Source organism: Camelus bactrianus, chromosome 2, assembly GCF_048773025.1.
Source record: "Camelus bactrianus isolate YW-2024 breed Bactrian camel chromosome 2, ASM4877302v1, whole genome shotgun sequence".
In the NCBI taxonomy this organism is placed as follows: Eukaryota; Metazoa; Chordata; class Mammalia; order Artiodactyla; family Camelidae; genus Camelus; species Camelus bactrianus.
Window position 1 is genome coordinate 50,847,291 of NC_133540.1, and position 18,801 is coordinate 50,866,091.

The 18,801-nt window shown below is 39.1% G+C and overlaps 1 protein-coding gene across 2 annotated transcripts in view; it reads left to right on the forward strand.

Annotated features, from left to right (window-relative positions):
• NDNF (neuron derived neurotrophic factor) overlaps positions 1-17,617 on the forward strand; it is a 37,602-nt gene extending 19,985 nt beyond the window's left edge. For both annotated transcript variants that reach the window (XM_074341497.1, XM_010952593.3), the window contains exons 2-4: positions 8,701-8,889; positions 14,465-14,589; positions 15,572-17,617. In XM_074341497.1, the coding sequence (XP_074197598.1) occupies positions 8,702-8,889; positions 14,465-14,589; positions 15,572-16,965 (1,707 nt within the window). In that variant the 5' untranslated portion in view covers position 8,701 and the 3' untranslated portion in view covers positions 16,966-17,617. The remainder of the gene's footprint in view (positions 1-8,700; positions 8,890-14,464; positions 14,590-15,571) is intronic.
• Positions 17,618-18,801: the final 1,184 nt, after the last annotated feature.

Genomic DNA, 18,801 nt, shown 5'->3' on the forward strand with positions numbered 1-18,801 from the left:
AGGCAGCTCTACTTGAGTGCCTCCCCTCCATCTCCCTTCCCCAAATCTAGTTCTTTCTTGTCCCCTCAACCTACTTCCTCTCTGAATCCACCAGCTCTTGGTGATTCTTCACCCCGATGCTGTTAAGCATTTGCTATCTGACCCACCCTTTTCCTCTTAGTATGTAGTATCTTACATTGGAAGATACTTTTATGCATGATTAACGTCGGCTTAACTCGATGGTGACCGGCAGGACAGTATGGTTGCGTGTTCAGTTCAGTATCGTACTTTCAGTCTATTTGTAGCACGTTGTGCACAGCAGGGACTCAGTGTTTGCTGACCTAGGCAGTTCACGCCTCACGTTTGAGGCTGATGTGCGGCGCTGCTAGACGCTGCTGCCCTGCTCCATCTTAGCATGTTAACTGCGTTGGGGAACGTTGCACAGGAAGTCATCTCCATTTTGTTCCAGATCAACAGGAAATAAGGCTTAGTCTCCAAACTAAAGTAAGAAAAGCAACCAAGCATATTATTCCTCCCTTGGGGGCTTTCGTTATTCCAGGAAACATTAGCTTCTCCTAGGATAGTGGAAATTATTAAATTATTATAAGCTATCTCTGTTCCACCTACGGAGAAAATTCTGATGGGAGGAAGATATTCAGTATTTCATTCCAGGTTTACTTTGCGTTATCTTCTAGATTGCTTTTGAGTTTATCATATCTGAAAATCACTTATCATATGCATTTTAGGGGACCTACTCCTTCCTGTAGTAAAATGAGTCTGGCTTCCTGAATCAAAGACTACTCCTATCCATAGGACATTTAGTTTGGCCATTTCTGTTGTTCATGATTCTTTTTATTGACACTAATGATGGTAGGAATACAGGGTTACTTACTTTAAAACCTGATCCTCTTGCAAGCTGTTGGTATTATGTAGGCTTGGCCAACTTTTAAAATTAGAGTGCCCTGGCCTTGGCCTTGCTATGAACTGTACTCCATGAGGCTCAGAGGGGAGAGGATGACAGAATGGAAACTTCATTCAGATCTTTGGCATGTTTTAATTTTGCATTGCTTCTTCATACTAATTTAATTTCCTTCCAGAATGAGAGTTGGCAATCACTGAGAGAAGTAGCAGAGGAGGTTGGAGTCATTGCAGTTAAAATGCCTATGAAGCTCCCTAATCCATAGATTATTGACATAATGAACTCTAAAACCTTTAATAATCTTTCCACTCTGCAATGCCAGCCTGCATGGAGAGGGCATTAGCCTGTGGATTCTGTGCCCAATGCTGGCTCTGCTCTGCCGTGCTGTAGGAGTTGGAAATACTGCAGCCTCATTCTACGTTCTCAGGGAACAGAGCTCACCTAGCGTGGTCGGAAGACATCTCCTCAGCGCAGACCAAGAGCCCTCGACTTCCACCTGCTTCATTTCACCCTTTTCAAATAGGGAAACATACCAAACCACAATACGCTCTATTTCCCTCAAATTTCCAACCAGAGCAGAGGCTATTTCTGTTATTTATAAGAACGACCGACTAATTTCAGTTAACATTTTCATTGTTTGCAAAAGACAGCAGAACAAAATAGCTTCTGGGAATTCAGCTTTTTTCGTATTTTTCAGCCCTAAGGGAATCTGGAAGTCCAGGCTGGGTGTTCTACTGTCAAAGTGCACAGATGGACCCCTCCACCACCACCCCCGCTTCCTTGCTCGGAGAGCAGGTCCTGGCAGACAAGCAGGCCATTCCCCCCACCAAGGCTACATTTTTTTTTTCCTTACCACTAGATCAGATGCTTCAGATTTATTATCAGATGTGGCATGGATGATTCAAACCAAAACAAATACCCTTGTGTTTAAAAATAGAAGTTAAAAGACTAAATATTTGCACTTTAAAAGGAAGAGAAAATAACAGAAATCTCTGCGGCAGGCCATTCCTTGAAATTACCCTCACTAAATTATAATCAGGCACTTTCCACCCTCTGTAATTAAACGTTAGATTTTATTTATTCCAGATGCATTTGCCACAAGTAAATTCAGAAGGCCAATTGTGTTTTGTTTTGTTTTGGGTTTTTTTTTTGGTCATTGTAAATTTATTTCATGTTTATGGCCTCCTCAAGATTGGGCCCCTTGGATAGTTTTTACATGAATCTTAATGACACTATGAGTTTGCTTTCTAATTGCATTTATATGGATGAATTTGATCTTATTATGTTTTTTATACCATGTAATGTCTATAAGAGCTTAATGACATTTTTTACAAACGTGCTCGCATGTTTGCAAGGGAAGTGCAGGACCTTGGTGGTTGATGGTTAAAGGATGGAGGAATTTGCTTTGATCGGATTACTCACAGGTAGGAAGAGCAGCTGGCTGCTGTTTTGAGGAATCTACAGCACTGAGAAAGGTCACATGCTTTATATTATATGACATCTTCTATTGAGAGAGCCTTGGACAGTTTCGTGAACCCTGAAGGAACTTTTTATTTAGCAGCTTTGCAAATTTCTTAAATGAGCGAGATGATATAACTGAACAGCAGGCTCTAAATATTAAAGGCAAGCTTTTTCGTGATTTGAAATATTTCCCTACTCTTATAAGGCAAGTTTCTCAATTCAGATTTGTGGTTAAATTCATTAACACATATTTCAAAGAAGTAGGAAAAGTCACCATATTTATTGGCTTATTATCACTGATGACATAATTTCAAATTATAAATTTTTGTTTTCACTAAGTGAACAAACAGTGGATAAACCCAGATGGTAAGTTGACTATGTAACTGAAGATAAATTTTGCAAAAATGACAGCAGTGGAGCTACTGCTGACTCTCTGGGGAAAGTTTTATCTGCTTTTAGGCCTATTGCGTATTTGGGTGATGGAGGTCATCGTGGGTATTTAGTTGATACACTGGTAAATTACTCAAGCTCCTTTTAATTTTTTTCCGTGCTTACCATTTGACTATTTTACAATTCTTAAGCATTTCCATGGGTTTGTGGGAAAAGGATATGCCAGGTCAGTTTCACTATTTATTTTGATTATACTAAATAAAGGACCCAGAGAGTAAGAAGTTCAAGTTTATGCTGAAAATAAAGTCTTAGAATTACTTGTATATTTTCAGTTATCCATCACTTGCTCTACTCCCTCCCCCTTGTGCTACAATACAAAGGCTTCTTATCTCTTTGGCGGCATTTTCTTTAAAACTGGCCCCCAGTTCATCCCCTGCCATCCACACGCCTCCACTTTCCCTGTGTTGGGTAGGGCAGCAGATAGCCCAGCAGGGAAGGTGAAGGAGGCCAGGGGGAGAGGCAGCCCCCGTCATCACAGGCCTGAAAGATTCAAAACCTAGAGCAATAATGTTCACCCACTCGTCAGAGAGGGGGCAGCAAATAGAAAAATAAAATTGTTTATGTAAAAGGTTCTTCTCTTAAAACCACTGCTCATTTACCTTTACTCTAACACCAATTAATTGGAGTCATATAATGTTTCTAAATAGTTTGACCTTAAATCTGTGTGTATGTATCATATAAACTAATAATATTTAAAGTCATTGACTTTTCAGTGCCCAAACCTCTTTCTACCTTTCTAAGTATAGAATCTATCACTAATCTCTTTGGGCAATTATATTGCAAAGACAGTTTCTCTTTTTAATCTAGGACAGGTTGGCATTCCAAAGGAAAAAAACTATGGCACATCTCCAATAATCGAGATGACTAATAATCTAGATTAAAGAATGAGGCATATCAAATCAGTAGGTCATTTTCCTTTTCTCATTTCAGTCTTCATAGGATATGGAAAATGCCAATAGGAAGAAGGCCCCTGACAATATGAACAATCTCAGAGTTTTAGATTAGCTTCTATGTATACGGTTCATGGGAACTTTTCCATTGAAACAGTCGAAGTCAATTTCCTCAGTAATAGGATAAGATTGCCTAGTTTTTCTGGGCTGTGAATCATTATGCAACTAAGTTGATTGATCTGCCTAGCAAAATAAAAATATTTGGAATCATCCTAGCAACTTGCTAGTCCTGTTGGAACTAGACCCTCAACTGTAGAAAGATAGCAAGATTTCTTTCTGTGCAGGCTCATTTCCTAGACTATCCACGAGGCGCCCACAACAGAAGTAATAATGCTGAAAGAAAAATTCTGAGAAATGTTATTTAATTTAAACTTTAAATCTAGATAAGCTCTAAATACCTAGAAGTAACAGAAAGAAATGAGAGGAAAAGTTAAGCCATTAGAGGGCACTTTTGTAATCTTAGAAGAAAAATCTGTTCTTACATACTGGCTTACCTAAGGATTATTCTTAAGAAGAATATATTTCCAGTTGTTTATTTAAAGTGAGTAATTCATAAGTTGAATGTCTGAAAGAGAACATTTTTTGGTAGGGAAAAAAATCTATTGAAGTTCATCCTTTAAATAATATCTAAGTAAAGCTGTAAATTTGAATCAGTGACTAGAAATAGTAAAATTATGCACAATGTATCTGCATAATAGTTTTTTGATTAGCTATATTCAGTGCTTCTTTTAAATACATTTTGTTAAAAACAATTCTGCCTGTAACCTGATCAGATTGAACAAATTATTAACTTTCCTTAACAACTGAGCATATTTTTCCCCAGTGATAGATGAATGTTATTAGATAACATTTTGAGGACTATAATCCTACAGAATACAAAGTCCTGTGTCTGGGGATCATATTAGTTTTTTTCCAGTTTTATTGAAAAATAATTGACCTATGTCTCTGTATAAGTGTAAGGTATACAGCATTATGGTTTAATTTACATATAGTGTGAAATGATTACCACAGTAGGTTCAGTTAACATCCACCTTCTCATACAGAAGCAAGAAACAGAAAAGAAGAAAAGAAAAAAGGGATCATACTAATTTTAAACACTTCTGTGAAAAGTATCTGTTTTGCTCGTAACTGATGTGGCATTTCAAATGGTTAAAAATTTTCAGAAACAGAAAGTATGACTGATGGAATTTTGGTTGTGGAAATATGATTTTTTTTTTTTTAATAAAGAAAGAAAAGATAAAATTGAGTCTGCCCCCTCCTGGTGATAACCTAAACAAATGTGTCAACCTGTGCCAGTAAAGTAGATAAGCCAGGAAAATGACTTAAGAAGTAAAAGCTTAGTGTCACGGACTGTGAAGAGCTGGAGATTCTCCGCTCCCTGCAAGTGAGCAAGTTAGCAATTTAGCCTGCCACAGTTTCACGGTGCTGGATGGCCGGAGACTCCTAGGTCAGCAACAGAGGACTGTATGACTCAGAGCAATAGCAGAGGCCACAGATCCACAGCAGCAGCATTTTCTCCCACCGGCTGCCTGACCCCCAGTTCTCACAGGATGATGCAAAGAGGGCCCGATGGCACCAACCTTTATAGTGGGGTTTAGTACAAGACAGCAGCCCTGCGCTTGGGGAACCCAGATTTTGTAATGAGTAATAATCACGCCTGCTCTTTGCTCCAGAAGCTGTATCTTTCAAGGCTGCTCACTACACCAACATCCTTGAAAAGATAATTTGGAACAAAGGGAATCAGTTCTTCTGCCACCCAAATATGCGAAAGCAAGCAGAGACCCATGGAAAATTGTCTTTTCACACTTATTCTGCATAATCTTATCACCTGAGGTTGTTGGCTTTACTAAATATTACATTGCTAAGTAGCTGACATGGGGGAATATATAATAATTGTATGTACGATATTTTTAAAGTCACTCCTGACAGTTGATGTTTCTCACATCATATTACATTCGCTATGTGATATTACCTGTGCAAGCCTCAGTTTGATCATTTTTGAGACGACATAAATAACAGTGTTGCTTTAATGAAAAAGAATATGAAAATGAATATATGCATATATATATACATATATGCATGACTGGGACATTATGCTGTACACCAGAAATTGACACATTGTAATTGACTATACTTCGATAAAAAACAAAAAATAACAGTGCCCACATCATAGGGTTGTTGCTAGCATTACATGAGATAACATATATGAAGCACTTAGAAGGGTGCCTGGCATGCAGCCCGTAGACAAAAAAAAATTTATTAATATTGTTGTTGTTAACTCCAAATTCATCTCTTATAATGAGCTGATTTAATAAAGAGAAAGTTCCTCCCACAGGCAGCTGAGGATGTTGGGAAAATTCCCACCAATCATAACTAGTGAGCTCTCTAGCTCTGGGGCTGACCTAAATATCCCAGACATCCTGGGGCATCGGGCAGCTTGTCCTGCTCAGTTGCACAGTGGTACTGTGCAATCGACAGCTTTCAGGGCAAACAGGGGCCCTAATGAGGGAAGACTGCCCTGGAGTGATTCTAGGGCAACTACGCCCAGTATCTCACTCAAGTGCGGCCGTGGCATGTTTGCTCTGAGTTCCTAATAAATGTGGAAAGCCAAATTCTAACCATTTCTTAAGAGACATATTTTACTGTCTGGCCTCCTCTGCTCTCAGAAGGCAGCTTCAGAGATGCTACTACACAATACATGGAACGTTTTATAATGCTGAAATAATGACTATTTCTTTAACAGGAACAGCATATCAAATTCTGTTCAGAGTTTCTATTTCTGTTATCTACAGGACGAAGGGCATCAGAGGCGAGGGATTAAGGGTCGTGAGTGGAGGTCCCATTTAGTCTGCTCCACCATCTCTCTCTTTGTTTCAGAAAGGTTCATTGGATTTTGAGACATCCAGCCATCTTTTGTAGATATAACCTTTTTCGGCTGTTGGAAACTCTCATTTACATCCCCAACTTCCCTCGGATTTCACCTTGACAATCGTCTGGATATCTGAGGGACAGAGCATTTAATGAAACTTAAAGAGGCCTGGTCTTATTCCTAAACTGCTAGGTATTTGGGAAAAGGAGTTCAGCATTCAGTCTCAGAATCATCACTGGATTTCAGAGTTTAGAGATCAACCATTCAAGCCTTTCTAAAAATTGAGGTGCAGCATCAGCTGCTAAGATGACACTTCTAGTTGGACCCTGAAACCAAAAAGTCAAACTTCTTAGCTTTCAAACAAGTTTTTATTGAATTGCAGTACAACTGGGAAATAAGGATGGGAAATAAGAGACTCTTGTAAGAAACATTATGGCTTTTTTGAAAGATATTTTAGAGGATAAATTTGTGGGCTCCACGGTCAGATTCACCTGGGTTTATATCTTTTCTCTGCTTATGTTAAAGGAGGTTCATTCTCGTATAAGAATAGTACCTACTTTACAAGGTTTTTGTGAAGACTAAATGCAATAATGCAGTTAGCAAACTTAGCACTGTGTTTTGCACATAGTAACTCTTAATTACTGCAGATATTTTTCATGAAAAACTGCAGAATGCATGGCAGGAAAAGAAAATTGTTTTGAGAAAGTAAATTAAACAAACTTTCTAAACAAGCTCACTGTGAAAAATTATGTCTCAAATCCTCATACAAAAGAAAAGCTTATTCCCCTCAAGAAATATTTTCATTTGTATGAATCTATCTTGGGTAGTACTCAAAGATAAAATTAAAGTCCAGTAATGGTTTAAGTGGAGGTGACCTCATAGCTATAGCAATGACTATTTAGAAATAAAACTGGCATTCACTTCATTTCAAACGATTGCAAATATTTGCACTTGACTATTTAAAGTACTTCAGTGTAAGAACACTGTATTTCCTCCTAATGCTTGAATTCTCTGATGTATGTTGTCAAAGAGATAAAGGAAAACAATGCCTTCCACAGGTGCTTCTGTGAGGAAAACAAGTACCAGTTTCTCCAAGGAAGCAAAGTCTTTCACTAGTATTTGATGTGAAAAGAACTCGCCTACCTGAGGCTTCCCCTTGGGGTAGGGAGGCAGGTGGGAGATGGCGTTGGCGACAACATCACTACACAGTGTGCTGTAGAGAATGATAGACTGGTCCATCATGACTTACAGAGTTTTTGATGAAAGTCAGTTACAAATGCCAAAATGTAACTCAAGGAAGACACTCTGCTGGACTGGTGAATATAGAACTCCTGGAGGTTAGACAAATGACCTAATGCCAGAACTTCCCAATGGTCTTCTTTGATTTGAAGTGGGGGTCCAAGCCCGCTTTTTAATATAGGAAAGATTTACATAAAATGTTGTGTTGAAGAGTCTGGTTAATCTGTAACACTGGCAAATAACTCACCTTATGATTTTGGACAAATCCTATGAGAAAGTTAAACTTTACAGTCTCTTAAAATCTCTGATTTATGAAAATCTGATTTGGGGAATAAGGATGATTCTATACATATACGATCTTTGGTCAAATTTAAAGGAAGAATAAAAATAACTGTTCAGTGGTCATATTCTGGCCTTCAGTGGGTCTCTGTGACTTAGGTGATGGGCCAGGCTTTGACACATTTGTCTATAGATATCTACAATGACCATACCAGTTTCTGCCATAATGAAGTGGGGATTTTCCCTCCGAATACCCAGGGAAGTTAATGCACCAAGAGTCCTTTCGTTTCAGAATGTTTTTAATGTCTGAAACTCTGGTGAATTCATTATCAACTTGATGAAATACTTAAAACACACACACACACACACACACACACACACACACACACACACACACACAGGAAGTTTACCCTCCAGATCATGAGGGTGTTGTATCTAAAATATGTAATACAGCTTTTCTGAAACCAAAATAGTGTTAATCTTTAAGGAAGTTTGCAACTTGCCCAAGTGTTTTGCCTGTAAAATTAATGTAGGCAATTCTTTTGTTGCCCCAGGATGGTGCCTCTCCACTGGTGTCTGCTGTGGCTGCTGTTACCACTCGGCTCAAGGACCCAGAAGTTACCCACTCGAGATGAGGAACTTTTTCAGATGCAAATCCGGGACAAGGCATTTTTTCATGATTCATCAGTAATTCCAGATGGAGCTGAGATTAGCAGTTATCTCTTTAGAGACACACCTAAAAGGTACTCTCCCTGCAACACTTTCTTCCATAAGCTCATAAAGGATGTCTCTAAAAATGAAAGTAACCTTTTAGACTTAGCTTAGATAATTTGCAATCAACCTCTGAATAGCATTGCCTATTTTTCTCTAAGTAAGAAAAAAAATGGCAGTGTGACTTTGGTCATTAAATAGAGGCTCTTTGATTCCTGCCAATTGTGATCTCCTTTTGGGGTGGACAGAGCAATCTTTGCATGGCTTACATTTTGGAATGATTATTTTATTTTCTTTAGGACAATAGGAAATTTCTCAGGACGACTCTGGAACATTAATGAAATTAATTGAATACATATGATTCTTCAAGTATTTGCATTGTCTTGTAAGGATAATATTTCTTTGACCAAAATAATCAGATTCTGAAAGAATCAAACCAAACAGTGATAAAAACTGACTGCTCATTTACCTTCATCCCAACATCAAGACATTGAGCTGACATAATGCTTCTAAATATTTTGACCTTTTAAAATTACATATGTATCACACAAGTAAATAAATGTGTATATATGTGTATCACATAAGCTAATTATATTTAAAGTTACTTAAGTTGCAGCGCCCAAACCCCTCTCTATCATATTTCAAAAATGGTATCTCCTTTTAACCCAGGACACCATGGCATTCCAAAGGAAAAACTATGTCACATCATCAATAATCCATTTTCCAAAGGTTGAGGTATATAAAATCACTAGGGCATCTTTCTCGTCACTTCAGTTTTGATTGACAGTAATAACGGAAAATGGTACTCCCCTTCCACTGAGTGGCACAATCCTTTTACCATCTGCTCAGTCTGAATGATAGTAAATAATCAGTTTTCATATTATGACTGATGTGACCAGTCATGTAGTAGTTTGAATATCATTTCAGCCCCACCTGAATGAAATTATTTGTCCAAGTGAGTGTAATAGATTAGGAACTGACTTGTCAGTAATATATAAAATACTAATAAATCCCTCAATGACAGTCGTAAGAGTGAAGGCACAAAACACAAGGATGATTACACTGAAGGAACTTGAGGTGCTGGTATTTATCAAGACTCAGTCTGTGAAAACACGGAAGGACAGAGGAGGCAGTCCTAATAATTCAGATTAGCCTTAAATATCAGCTGAATTCATGCCAAACACATTTTGCTTTACATATTATTTTGTCTTGAAGTTTTTGAGTGAATTGAAACATTTTTGTCTTTAAAAGTTACTTTATGGGGTGGGTATAGCTCAGTGGCAGAGTGCATGCCTAACATGCATAAGGTCCTGGGTTCAATCCCCCATACCTAATTACATCTTCTCCCCTACAAAACAAAACAAAATAAAACAATTACTTTGATTTCCTCAAGGTACTTGTGCACTGTTGTGCAGTGTTCTTTAAATGTAGCATTCCAAATTGTGTAATCCTATCACTTAATCAAATAAATAGTTTATTCTTGATCTCCCAGTCTCTTAAAAATTAAGTAAGTTTTGATCCTAAGAGTTGCCTTAACTTACATGACATTTTTTTAAAGCAGTATGTTTTTATTACAAGACATTGCAAAACAACACATGCTCCTTTCCTCCCTCCATTTTAATTTCTCCCATTTGTTCATCTGTATGGTCTTTTTTCCCCCCAAATAATTGTTAGGGACTTTGATATCTATATTTGGATGCAACGTTAGCTTACACTAGCTAAATAAAGAGTTGCTGCCAGTCATTTCTAGGGGTAAAATATGCCGTGGGAGACACACAGACATTGTTGATATTACAACCAAAGATGAAATTCCAGATAAAGTTTGGCAGCAGAGAATAGCAAAAGACAACATATTCATTAATTATTATTATGTTTATACACAAATTCCAAAGTCTAAATGGTTCATCGAGTGTTTATCCCTCAGCTCTGGCTTTGTGACTCGGAGCATATTTGTCACATTTCTTTCTGTCTCCCTCACTAGCCAGTAAATATCTGGAGCTTCCAGATCGTGCCCTGTCATCTCTGATTGCAGCCCCTTTCCAGGAGTGCACTGTGCACGGTAGACAGTAAATGTTTGTCAAATTGTTAAAGTTTATTCAGATTATCTTTGGTCCCTAATCATAAGTGCTTCCATGTGAAAATGTTGACTGAGAGGGACTCCCTGATGTTTTATAGGTATAATGATTAGCTTGTGGAATGTAAGCATTGTTGTCTTGTTATTGGTTGCTTATGGTGTGTATTAAAGTTACCAAGACACTAAGTTACTTACTTGGGAAATAAACTACTTTCTTGATTGAAATGATAACAGAAGATAATGCATGAATGTGCACATTGATTTCTGCTTCAGTGTTGGTTAGTTCTGTCATCCACATAAAAACCAAAAACAAACAAAACCAAAAAGTTTTGAATAGTTTTAAAATTCCATGATGATAAGTGAATTATTTTGTCTTACCTAATTCTTTCTAAGGCAGATAGGTTCAGTTATGTTTATAGTGGGTAATATTGCCTATGCCACTTAGCCAAAGGAGCAAAGTCCTGCTCTCCAAAAAGTTGTCTGAATTTAAAGTTAAACCATCTGACACTTAACCTTAGGGCTGCTTAAGGTATAAAATTTCCCTACAGTAAACAATTCAATTATCTAGTTATTTTGTCTGGATGATTGTTTAACTTTATTATATTATGAACAAGTTGTTTTTGCTTTTATAGTGTCTTCACTTTATTTGCCCTTCCACAGCCTTATCTGCACTATCCAGCTCCTAACTCATATTTGAATAGTGAAGGGAGGAAAAAGCACACATATTTCCATTCAAATTCTATATCTTCAGATAGAAACAAACTCTAAGTGTAGGTATCCTCAAGCTAGAATAAGGTGGGTGCTATGATTCTTGAGTTCTATTTACCTAGTTAGTAATTCACTCACTAAAAATGTTCATCAAGGACCTTCTACGTGCAGAAATCTGTGCTCAGTGCTGGAGATAAATTGACATGGAAAATGAACCCTAATTGGGCCCTTGTGGGGAAAATGACATTAATCAAATGATGATATAAATATATAGTCACAAATTGCAGTAGGTGCCAAAAAGTAAAAAGTATAGGACACTCAGAGTGTGTGAGAGACCCTGACCGAGAATGAGTAAGAAAAGGCATCTCTGAAGAACCGACATTTAAGTGTTAGTAAAGATATGGACATCAATATAGTTTTATTTGTTTGTTTGTTTGTTTGTTTGTTTGTTTGTGTGTGTGTTTATTTATTTGCAAGTATTATTAAAGGCTAAAGGGTGTATTTCAGGTAGAGAAAACAACATCCCAAAGGCTCTAAGATGGAGTGGAGTCTGGGAAACTAGAGAAACTCTACGTCTTTGGAGCACAAAAAGCAAAAAAGGATGATGACCCAACAATGAGGTTGGCAGAGGTCCCTGCACTAAGGAAGCTTTAGACTCTGTAAACAATTAAGGACTTCTCTCCCAAAGTGAACAGCTAAGCCCATTCATTAATTAATTCAACAAATATTTATTCAGAATTATTTTAGCTTCAAAGCCTTCACCCATGAACCTAATGCCCTGCCCTCTTGTAGTTTCATGCTAGTTGGGGAAGGTGGGAAAGATTTAAAAATAAAATGAACAAAGGCATACATAATACATCAGATGATGATGAGAGCTTTGAAGAAAAATGAAGACACGTGAAAGAGCTTCGTGGGTAGGAAGCGGATATCTTACCTAAGGGGTCAGCGTAGGCCCACGGCAAGATGGTGCTGGAGTAGACAGCGGATGCAGTGACTGAGCAAGTAAGGTCAATAGCTGGAGGATGAGCATCTCAGGTGGAGGAACAGTATATCAGGCGGAGGAATAAGAAGTGCAGATGCCCTGAGGCAAGGGCCTGTCGTGAATGTTCCAAAGACAGCAAGGAGCTTAGTAAAGGGGGGAGAGAGTAGGAAGAGGTGGGTTTGGAGATTTGGTTGGGGAACCAAACTGTTGTGAGTTCTGTGGTTTTTGCTCTGAAGGAAATAAGCTCTTGGAGGGCTTGCAGCAAGTGTGTTCAGTCTTAGGTACACAAGGATATCTCCTCCTAGAAGGAGGTCAATAAACTAAGGGGGTCAAAGTGGAAACAAGACCAGTCAGAAGGCTATTGAAAGGCTCAGGCAAGAAAAAATGCTGGCCTGGATCTGGTGGTAACAGAGAAAGTGGAACAGGCTAACAATTTAAATTTGAGAGTTCAGGATTTGCAGATACTAACTACTATGCATAAAGTAGATAATAAGGCCCTACTGTAGCATACAGGGAACTATATTTAATACCTTGTAATAGCCTATAATGAAAAAGAATATGAAAAGGAATATATCTCACTATGCTGTGCACCAGAAATTAACACCACATCGCAAACTGACTATACTTCAAAAAAAAAAAAAAAATAAAATATATTTGGGAGTCATTAACACATAAGAGGCTAAAGCCATGGCCCTGGATGAGATCACACAGGGGATGAGCGTGGGTAGGAAAGAGTGTCCTGGTTCACCCTGTGCGTTAGAGGTTGGTGGGGTGAGAAGGAACCACAGAAGAGACTGATGGAGCAGAAGGCCATGGCGGTCAGTTTGGAGAGCACGTTGGGGGGGATGTGGAGAGAATGGAGAGGCAAGAGATACCCAGCAGGTGCCATCTCTAGAAGGTGAAACTTATTATCCTTTGCCATGAAACTAGTGAGCAGCTCTGGGCTTGCTGCAATGGAAACCACCGTTTCCTCCTTTGCCAGATTATGGGCTTGGAAAGATAAATGAGATCACCTAAATTATTCAGAGTAAGAATATATGGCATTGTTATAGATGGGCAATATTTGTATCCTCCTTAAAAGTTCATTTGAGGTGTCATTTAAAAAATATGAGGAGAAAGCATAGAGCAGAATGTTTTGATCTTTTAAAACTTTGTTTTTAAAATCACTAGGTTATTTAATTCTACAGAAAGTCTTAGTGGTAGAGAAATGGGTCTTTCCACTGACTGACACCGTGATCTTAGCCTTTCAAAAATATTTCTCAAATGGTGATTAGATACCCCTCTGCAAAAAGGATTGTAATAGTAAAGCTGAGAACAGTCACTAGTGTAAAAACATGAATACAGTGTTATTGGCCAAAGACCAACATGCATGTTAGAACTACACTGCTGTGAAAATGACCTCCTGGAATTGTTGGTGGCTACTTTAGAGTGCCCTCAGGGTAACTTACAAATATATCCTCCAATTTATAGAAAACACAGTATCTGTAGGGTGACATACTGGAAATCTTTCTTGGTTGTGACTTACTTTGCACTGGCAGAGCCTATGTTAAATAACACCCCCAAACTGGTTAAGTGTTGGTTCTCAACTCAAGTAACTCAAGCAATTCATTTCAGCTCAACATCTTTTAATGATTTCATGTTGTGTTGATAGTAAACCTGGTTGGGGAAACTTGGGCTGTTGGACTTCCACAGTTAATGCTGAAGGTTTCATGAGTTGTGTCCAATCGCCAGTTTTATTTTCTATTCAACGAATACAAATCAAACCAAGTGATTTTTTCCAGTAATCTTGGTGGTAAGCATTACAATGAATGATCTTGGTCTGAAGTGGTCCACTTTTGCACAGGTATTTCTTTGTGGTTGAAGAAGACAATACTCCACTGTCAGTCACAGTGACTCCCTGCGATGCGCCATTGGAATGGAAGCTGAGTCTCCAGGAGCTGCCCGAGGAGGCGAGTGGGGAAGGCTCAGGTAAGCAGCCTGACAGATGTGGTCCCAGACCTCTGGATGGATGACTCAAAGGCTTAGGAAACCTAAAGCCTTCTCTTAGTAAGTAAAAACAGCATGGTTGCAGTGAATCTGGAGATTTTGAAATGGAGATAAGGGAAATGGGGGATGGTATCCGATGATGGTGATCTTGGTAAAATAAAAGGTTAAGAGAGATAGGTTATGAGGAGTAAGGAGTGAGGAAAGGCAAGGGGTGGAGATTAGCTTCCCTGGCTGTGGTTTGCAGTCTTACCTGAACACTGGAATCACCACTTGGGATTTTTTATGCTACTGATGTCTGAGTCCTGCCTTCAGAGGCTGTGATTTCATGGCGCTGGGGTGTGGTCTAGACATTGGGGCCAGGTGATTCTAATGTGCAGCCTCTGATCTCTGAGGAATAAAGGGTAGAAACAAAGAGAACAAAAGGACACTTGTCACCACTGAAAGTCCAGGATGAGAAGAAAGTCAGGAGGAGGGGGAGGTTAGGCATTTAAAGAAGATGCAGATGATGGAAAGCAAATAACAAGATACAAAGAAATGAGTACAGTCTATGAGGCCCTGGAGAGATGCTGTTCCCTTTAAGGGGCAAAGCCTAAAGTGAAGGTTTGAGGCTGGTGCCACGACAGGATCTGGCAAGCTAGATACTTACAGTGATGAGGGAACGCTGTGATTAGGAAAATAATATAAGTGCATATGGGGAGTGATGAGACTCAGATAAAGAACATGAATAACGTTTAAAAAAAAGACTGATAGAAATACACCAAGATGTTAATAAAAGACTGTCTCTGGATCACGCATTAATGGATGCTACTTTATCTTGTTCTCTATCTCCAAATTTTCTACTGGGAACATGTATTCTTTTTATAATTTTAAAATGAAATTAAAGTGTCCTAAAAACACAATTTAAGGTTGATGAGCCACAGCACATGCCCTGACATGTAGACTGTGCTTCCCTCGTGTCTTGTAGGTGAGCCTGAACTTCTGGATCAGCAGAAGCAGCAGATCATTAACGAGGAAGGCACAGAGTTATTCTCCTACAAAGGCAATGACGTGGAATACTTCATATCTTCCAGTTCTCCATCTGGCTTATATCAGTTGGAGCTTCTTTCAACAGAGAAAGACACACACTTCAAAGTATACGCCACCACGACTCCCGAGTCTGATCAGCCCTACCCGGAATTACCTTATGATCCAAGAGTCGATGTCACCTCCCTGGGATGCACCACGGTCACTTTGGCCTGGAAGCCCAGCCCCACGGCCTCTCTGCTGAAACAGCCCATTCAGTACTGTGTGGTCATCAACAAAGAGCACAATTTCAAAAGTCTCTGCGCAGTAGAAGCCAAACTGAGTGCAGACGACGCTTTCATGATGGCTCCCAAGCCCGGTCTGGACTTCAGCCCTTTCGACTTCGCCCACTTCGGATTTCCATCAGATAACTCAGGAAAAGAACGCAGCTACCTGACAAAATCTTCTCCAAAGCTGGGGCGGCATGCCTACGTCAGGCCCAAGGTGGACATCCAGAAAATCTGCATAGGAAACAAGAACATCTTCACCGTGTCGGATCTGAAACCCGACACGCAGTACTACTTTGACGTCTTCGTGGCCAACAGCAACAGCAACATGAGCACCGCTTACGTGGGCACCTTCGCCAGGACCAAGGAGGAAGCCAAACAGAAGACAGTGGAGCTGAAAGATGGGAAGGTTACAGATGTGTTTGTTAAAAGGAAGGGAGCAAAGTTCCTACGTTTTGCTCCCGTCTCTTCTCACCAAAAGGTCACCTTCTTTATTCACTCTTGTCTGGACGCTGTCCAAATCCAAGTGAGAAGAGACGGGAAACTCATTCTGTCTCAGAATGTGGAAGGCATTCGGCAGTTTCAGCTGAGAGGAAAACCTAAAGCCAAATATCTCATTCGACTGAAAGGGAACAAGAAAGGAGCATCTATGTTAAAAATACTTGCTACCACGAGGCCGAGCAAGCAGTCATTTCCCTCCCTTCCCGAAGACACACGAATCAAAGCCTTCGACAAGCTCCGTACCTGCTCCTCAGCCACTGTGGCGTGGCTGGGCACCCAGGAAAGGAACAAGTTTTGCATCTACAAAAAGGAAGTGGATGATAACTACAATGAAGACCAGAAGAAAAGAGAGCAAAACCAATGCCTTGGACCAGATACCAGGAAGAAGTCAGAGAAGGTCCTCTGTAAATATTTCCACAGTCAGAACCTGCAAAAAGCAGTGACCACAGAAACAATTAAAGGTCTTCAGCCTGGGAAATCTTACCTGCTGGATGTTTATGTCATAGGACATGGCGGGCACTCTGTGAAGTATCAGAGTAAAGTCGTGAAAACCAGGAAGTTCTGTTAGTTACCGTGTAGAGAGATATATATTATGTAGAACTCCAGGAGAGACATCAAATCACTTTAAGTATACACTGACTACTCCCACAGCTGAGAAAAGTTGTGACCTGTACTTGTGCTATGGAAAGAAGGATATCCGCCTGTGTCTGTGGCTGTTTATATAAGTAATTGCTGGAAGAGACTTGGTCTAGTGTGCCCCCGTGGTACCTAAGGTGTGTCTGATGTCCGCTGATGTCAAAGATAGAGGACATCTTGAAGGAACTGCCATCCTTTGCTTTGACCACTGCATGGACAGCTTCTAAATTATTTTATTACCTAAAAATTTAAATACGCTATTCATTGCACACATCCACAAATGCAAATCATTCCTCTCAATAGATGCTAGGATATATATATAAATTATTTTATAAAGTCTTGTTTTAAATGTCAGTGTTTCTATGATTGTAAACTATTCCAGTCTTTCCATGTTAAAGTACAGAGCTAATCTAAATATATTAAGTGGACAGCCCTTTAGTCAGTCATATTGCTATTGTAAATTCTTATCTGTTGAGTAAAATGTTTAAATACTGTGTGTATCTCATGTACAAAGTTGACATACATTATATTCATGTATATAAAATTAAAGATATTAGATTATATACTGTTCATTTTCCCAAGCAGCTCCCTTGGTGTATTCAATTTCTGTTCTGTCTCCAAAACTGCGCCATTATGGAATTTGGCACCAGAACTGACTCTTTTAATAGTTAAAAGGCATGCTGCATCTCCAAAGTTACTGTGGCATTAAAGACAGTTATTACAATTTGTATTTTGACATTGAATAGGAGCTAGCTGTCGTGAGACTTGAGAGAGAGCCAGTGGACTTGTCTGAAAAGAATAGGACAGGCCAAACACTGTAGCTTGCTAAGTATTCAACAAATTGTCCCTGACAACCTAAAATATATTGCCTCTGTTTTAAAAATCAGCATCTATTTTAAGCACAAAATTGAGATATTACAAGTATTGTCCATCTGCTTGGATATTAGCAAAATAATTATTTTCATTTCTCGTGGAAGCAACTTAGCAACCACCCATTAGGACTGTACTTAGCAGTGACAAAACTATGAAAGCAGCTGTTTTGTAACATAAACAGTCTGATACTTTTAACTTTGATTTTTCATGAACTTTTAAAAAGTAATTGATGTGTAAGATAAAATCTAGGCAAATAATAATAGAAACTGTTTATCAAAAACTCTATACAAAGGGCAGTTTTAGAGAGTTTCCTTCTCCATGGGTTCTATACATGAGGTTTCCTGAGAACACTGGACCAGGATTCAGAAGAGTCTGGGATTTACAACCAACTAAGCCATGTGGCTTTAGGGAAATCTGTTACCGCCCATTGTCCTTCTTTCCCGTTTATAAAATTAGGTGGTGATAGATTTGAAGAAGATTACATTATAGGATACCTCCTGTCATAAGACATTGTCTTTTGTAGAGGTCTCTGATTCTAAATTAGTACAAGTGGGGACAGGTAGAATTCCTTCACCACGACATTTTCCGTAGCTGCTGGCACTACCCTTCATACGGTGAGCGTGCATGAGCAGCATTCCTGTGGGGCACAGGACCACTATGGCTTGGGGAGCGTACGTGGTGGCCCTTACGAAAGGTGCTCTGCTCACCACAGGAGAAAATGACCCCCTTTAAAATGTATCATCCACTTCATCTGTCTTAAGGTAGCAAAACATAATTTACCATATCTGTACGAATCAGTATGACATCTGAAATACTTTTTTTAAAAAAAAGGAAAAATGAACATGTACCCAATGGCCGTGTAACCAAGCAGCTCGGAAGGAGAGCTTTAAAACTG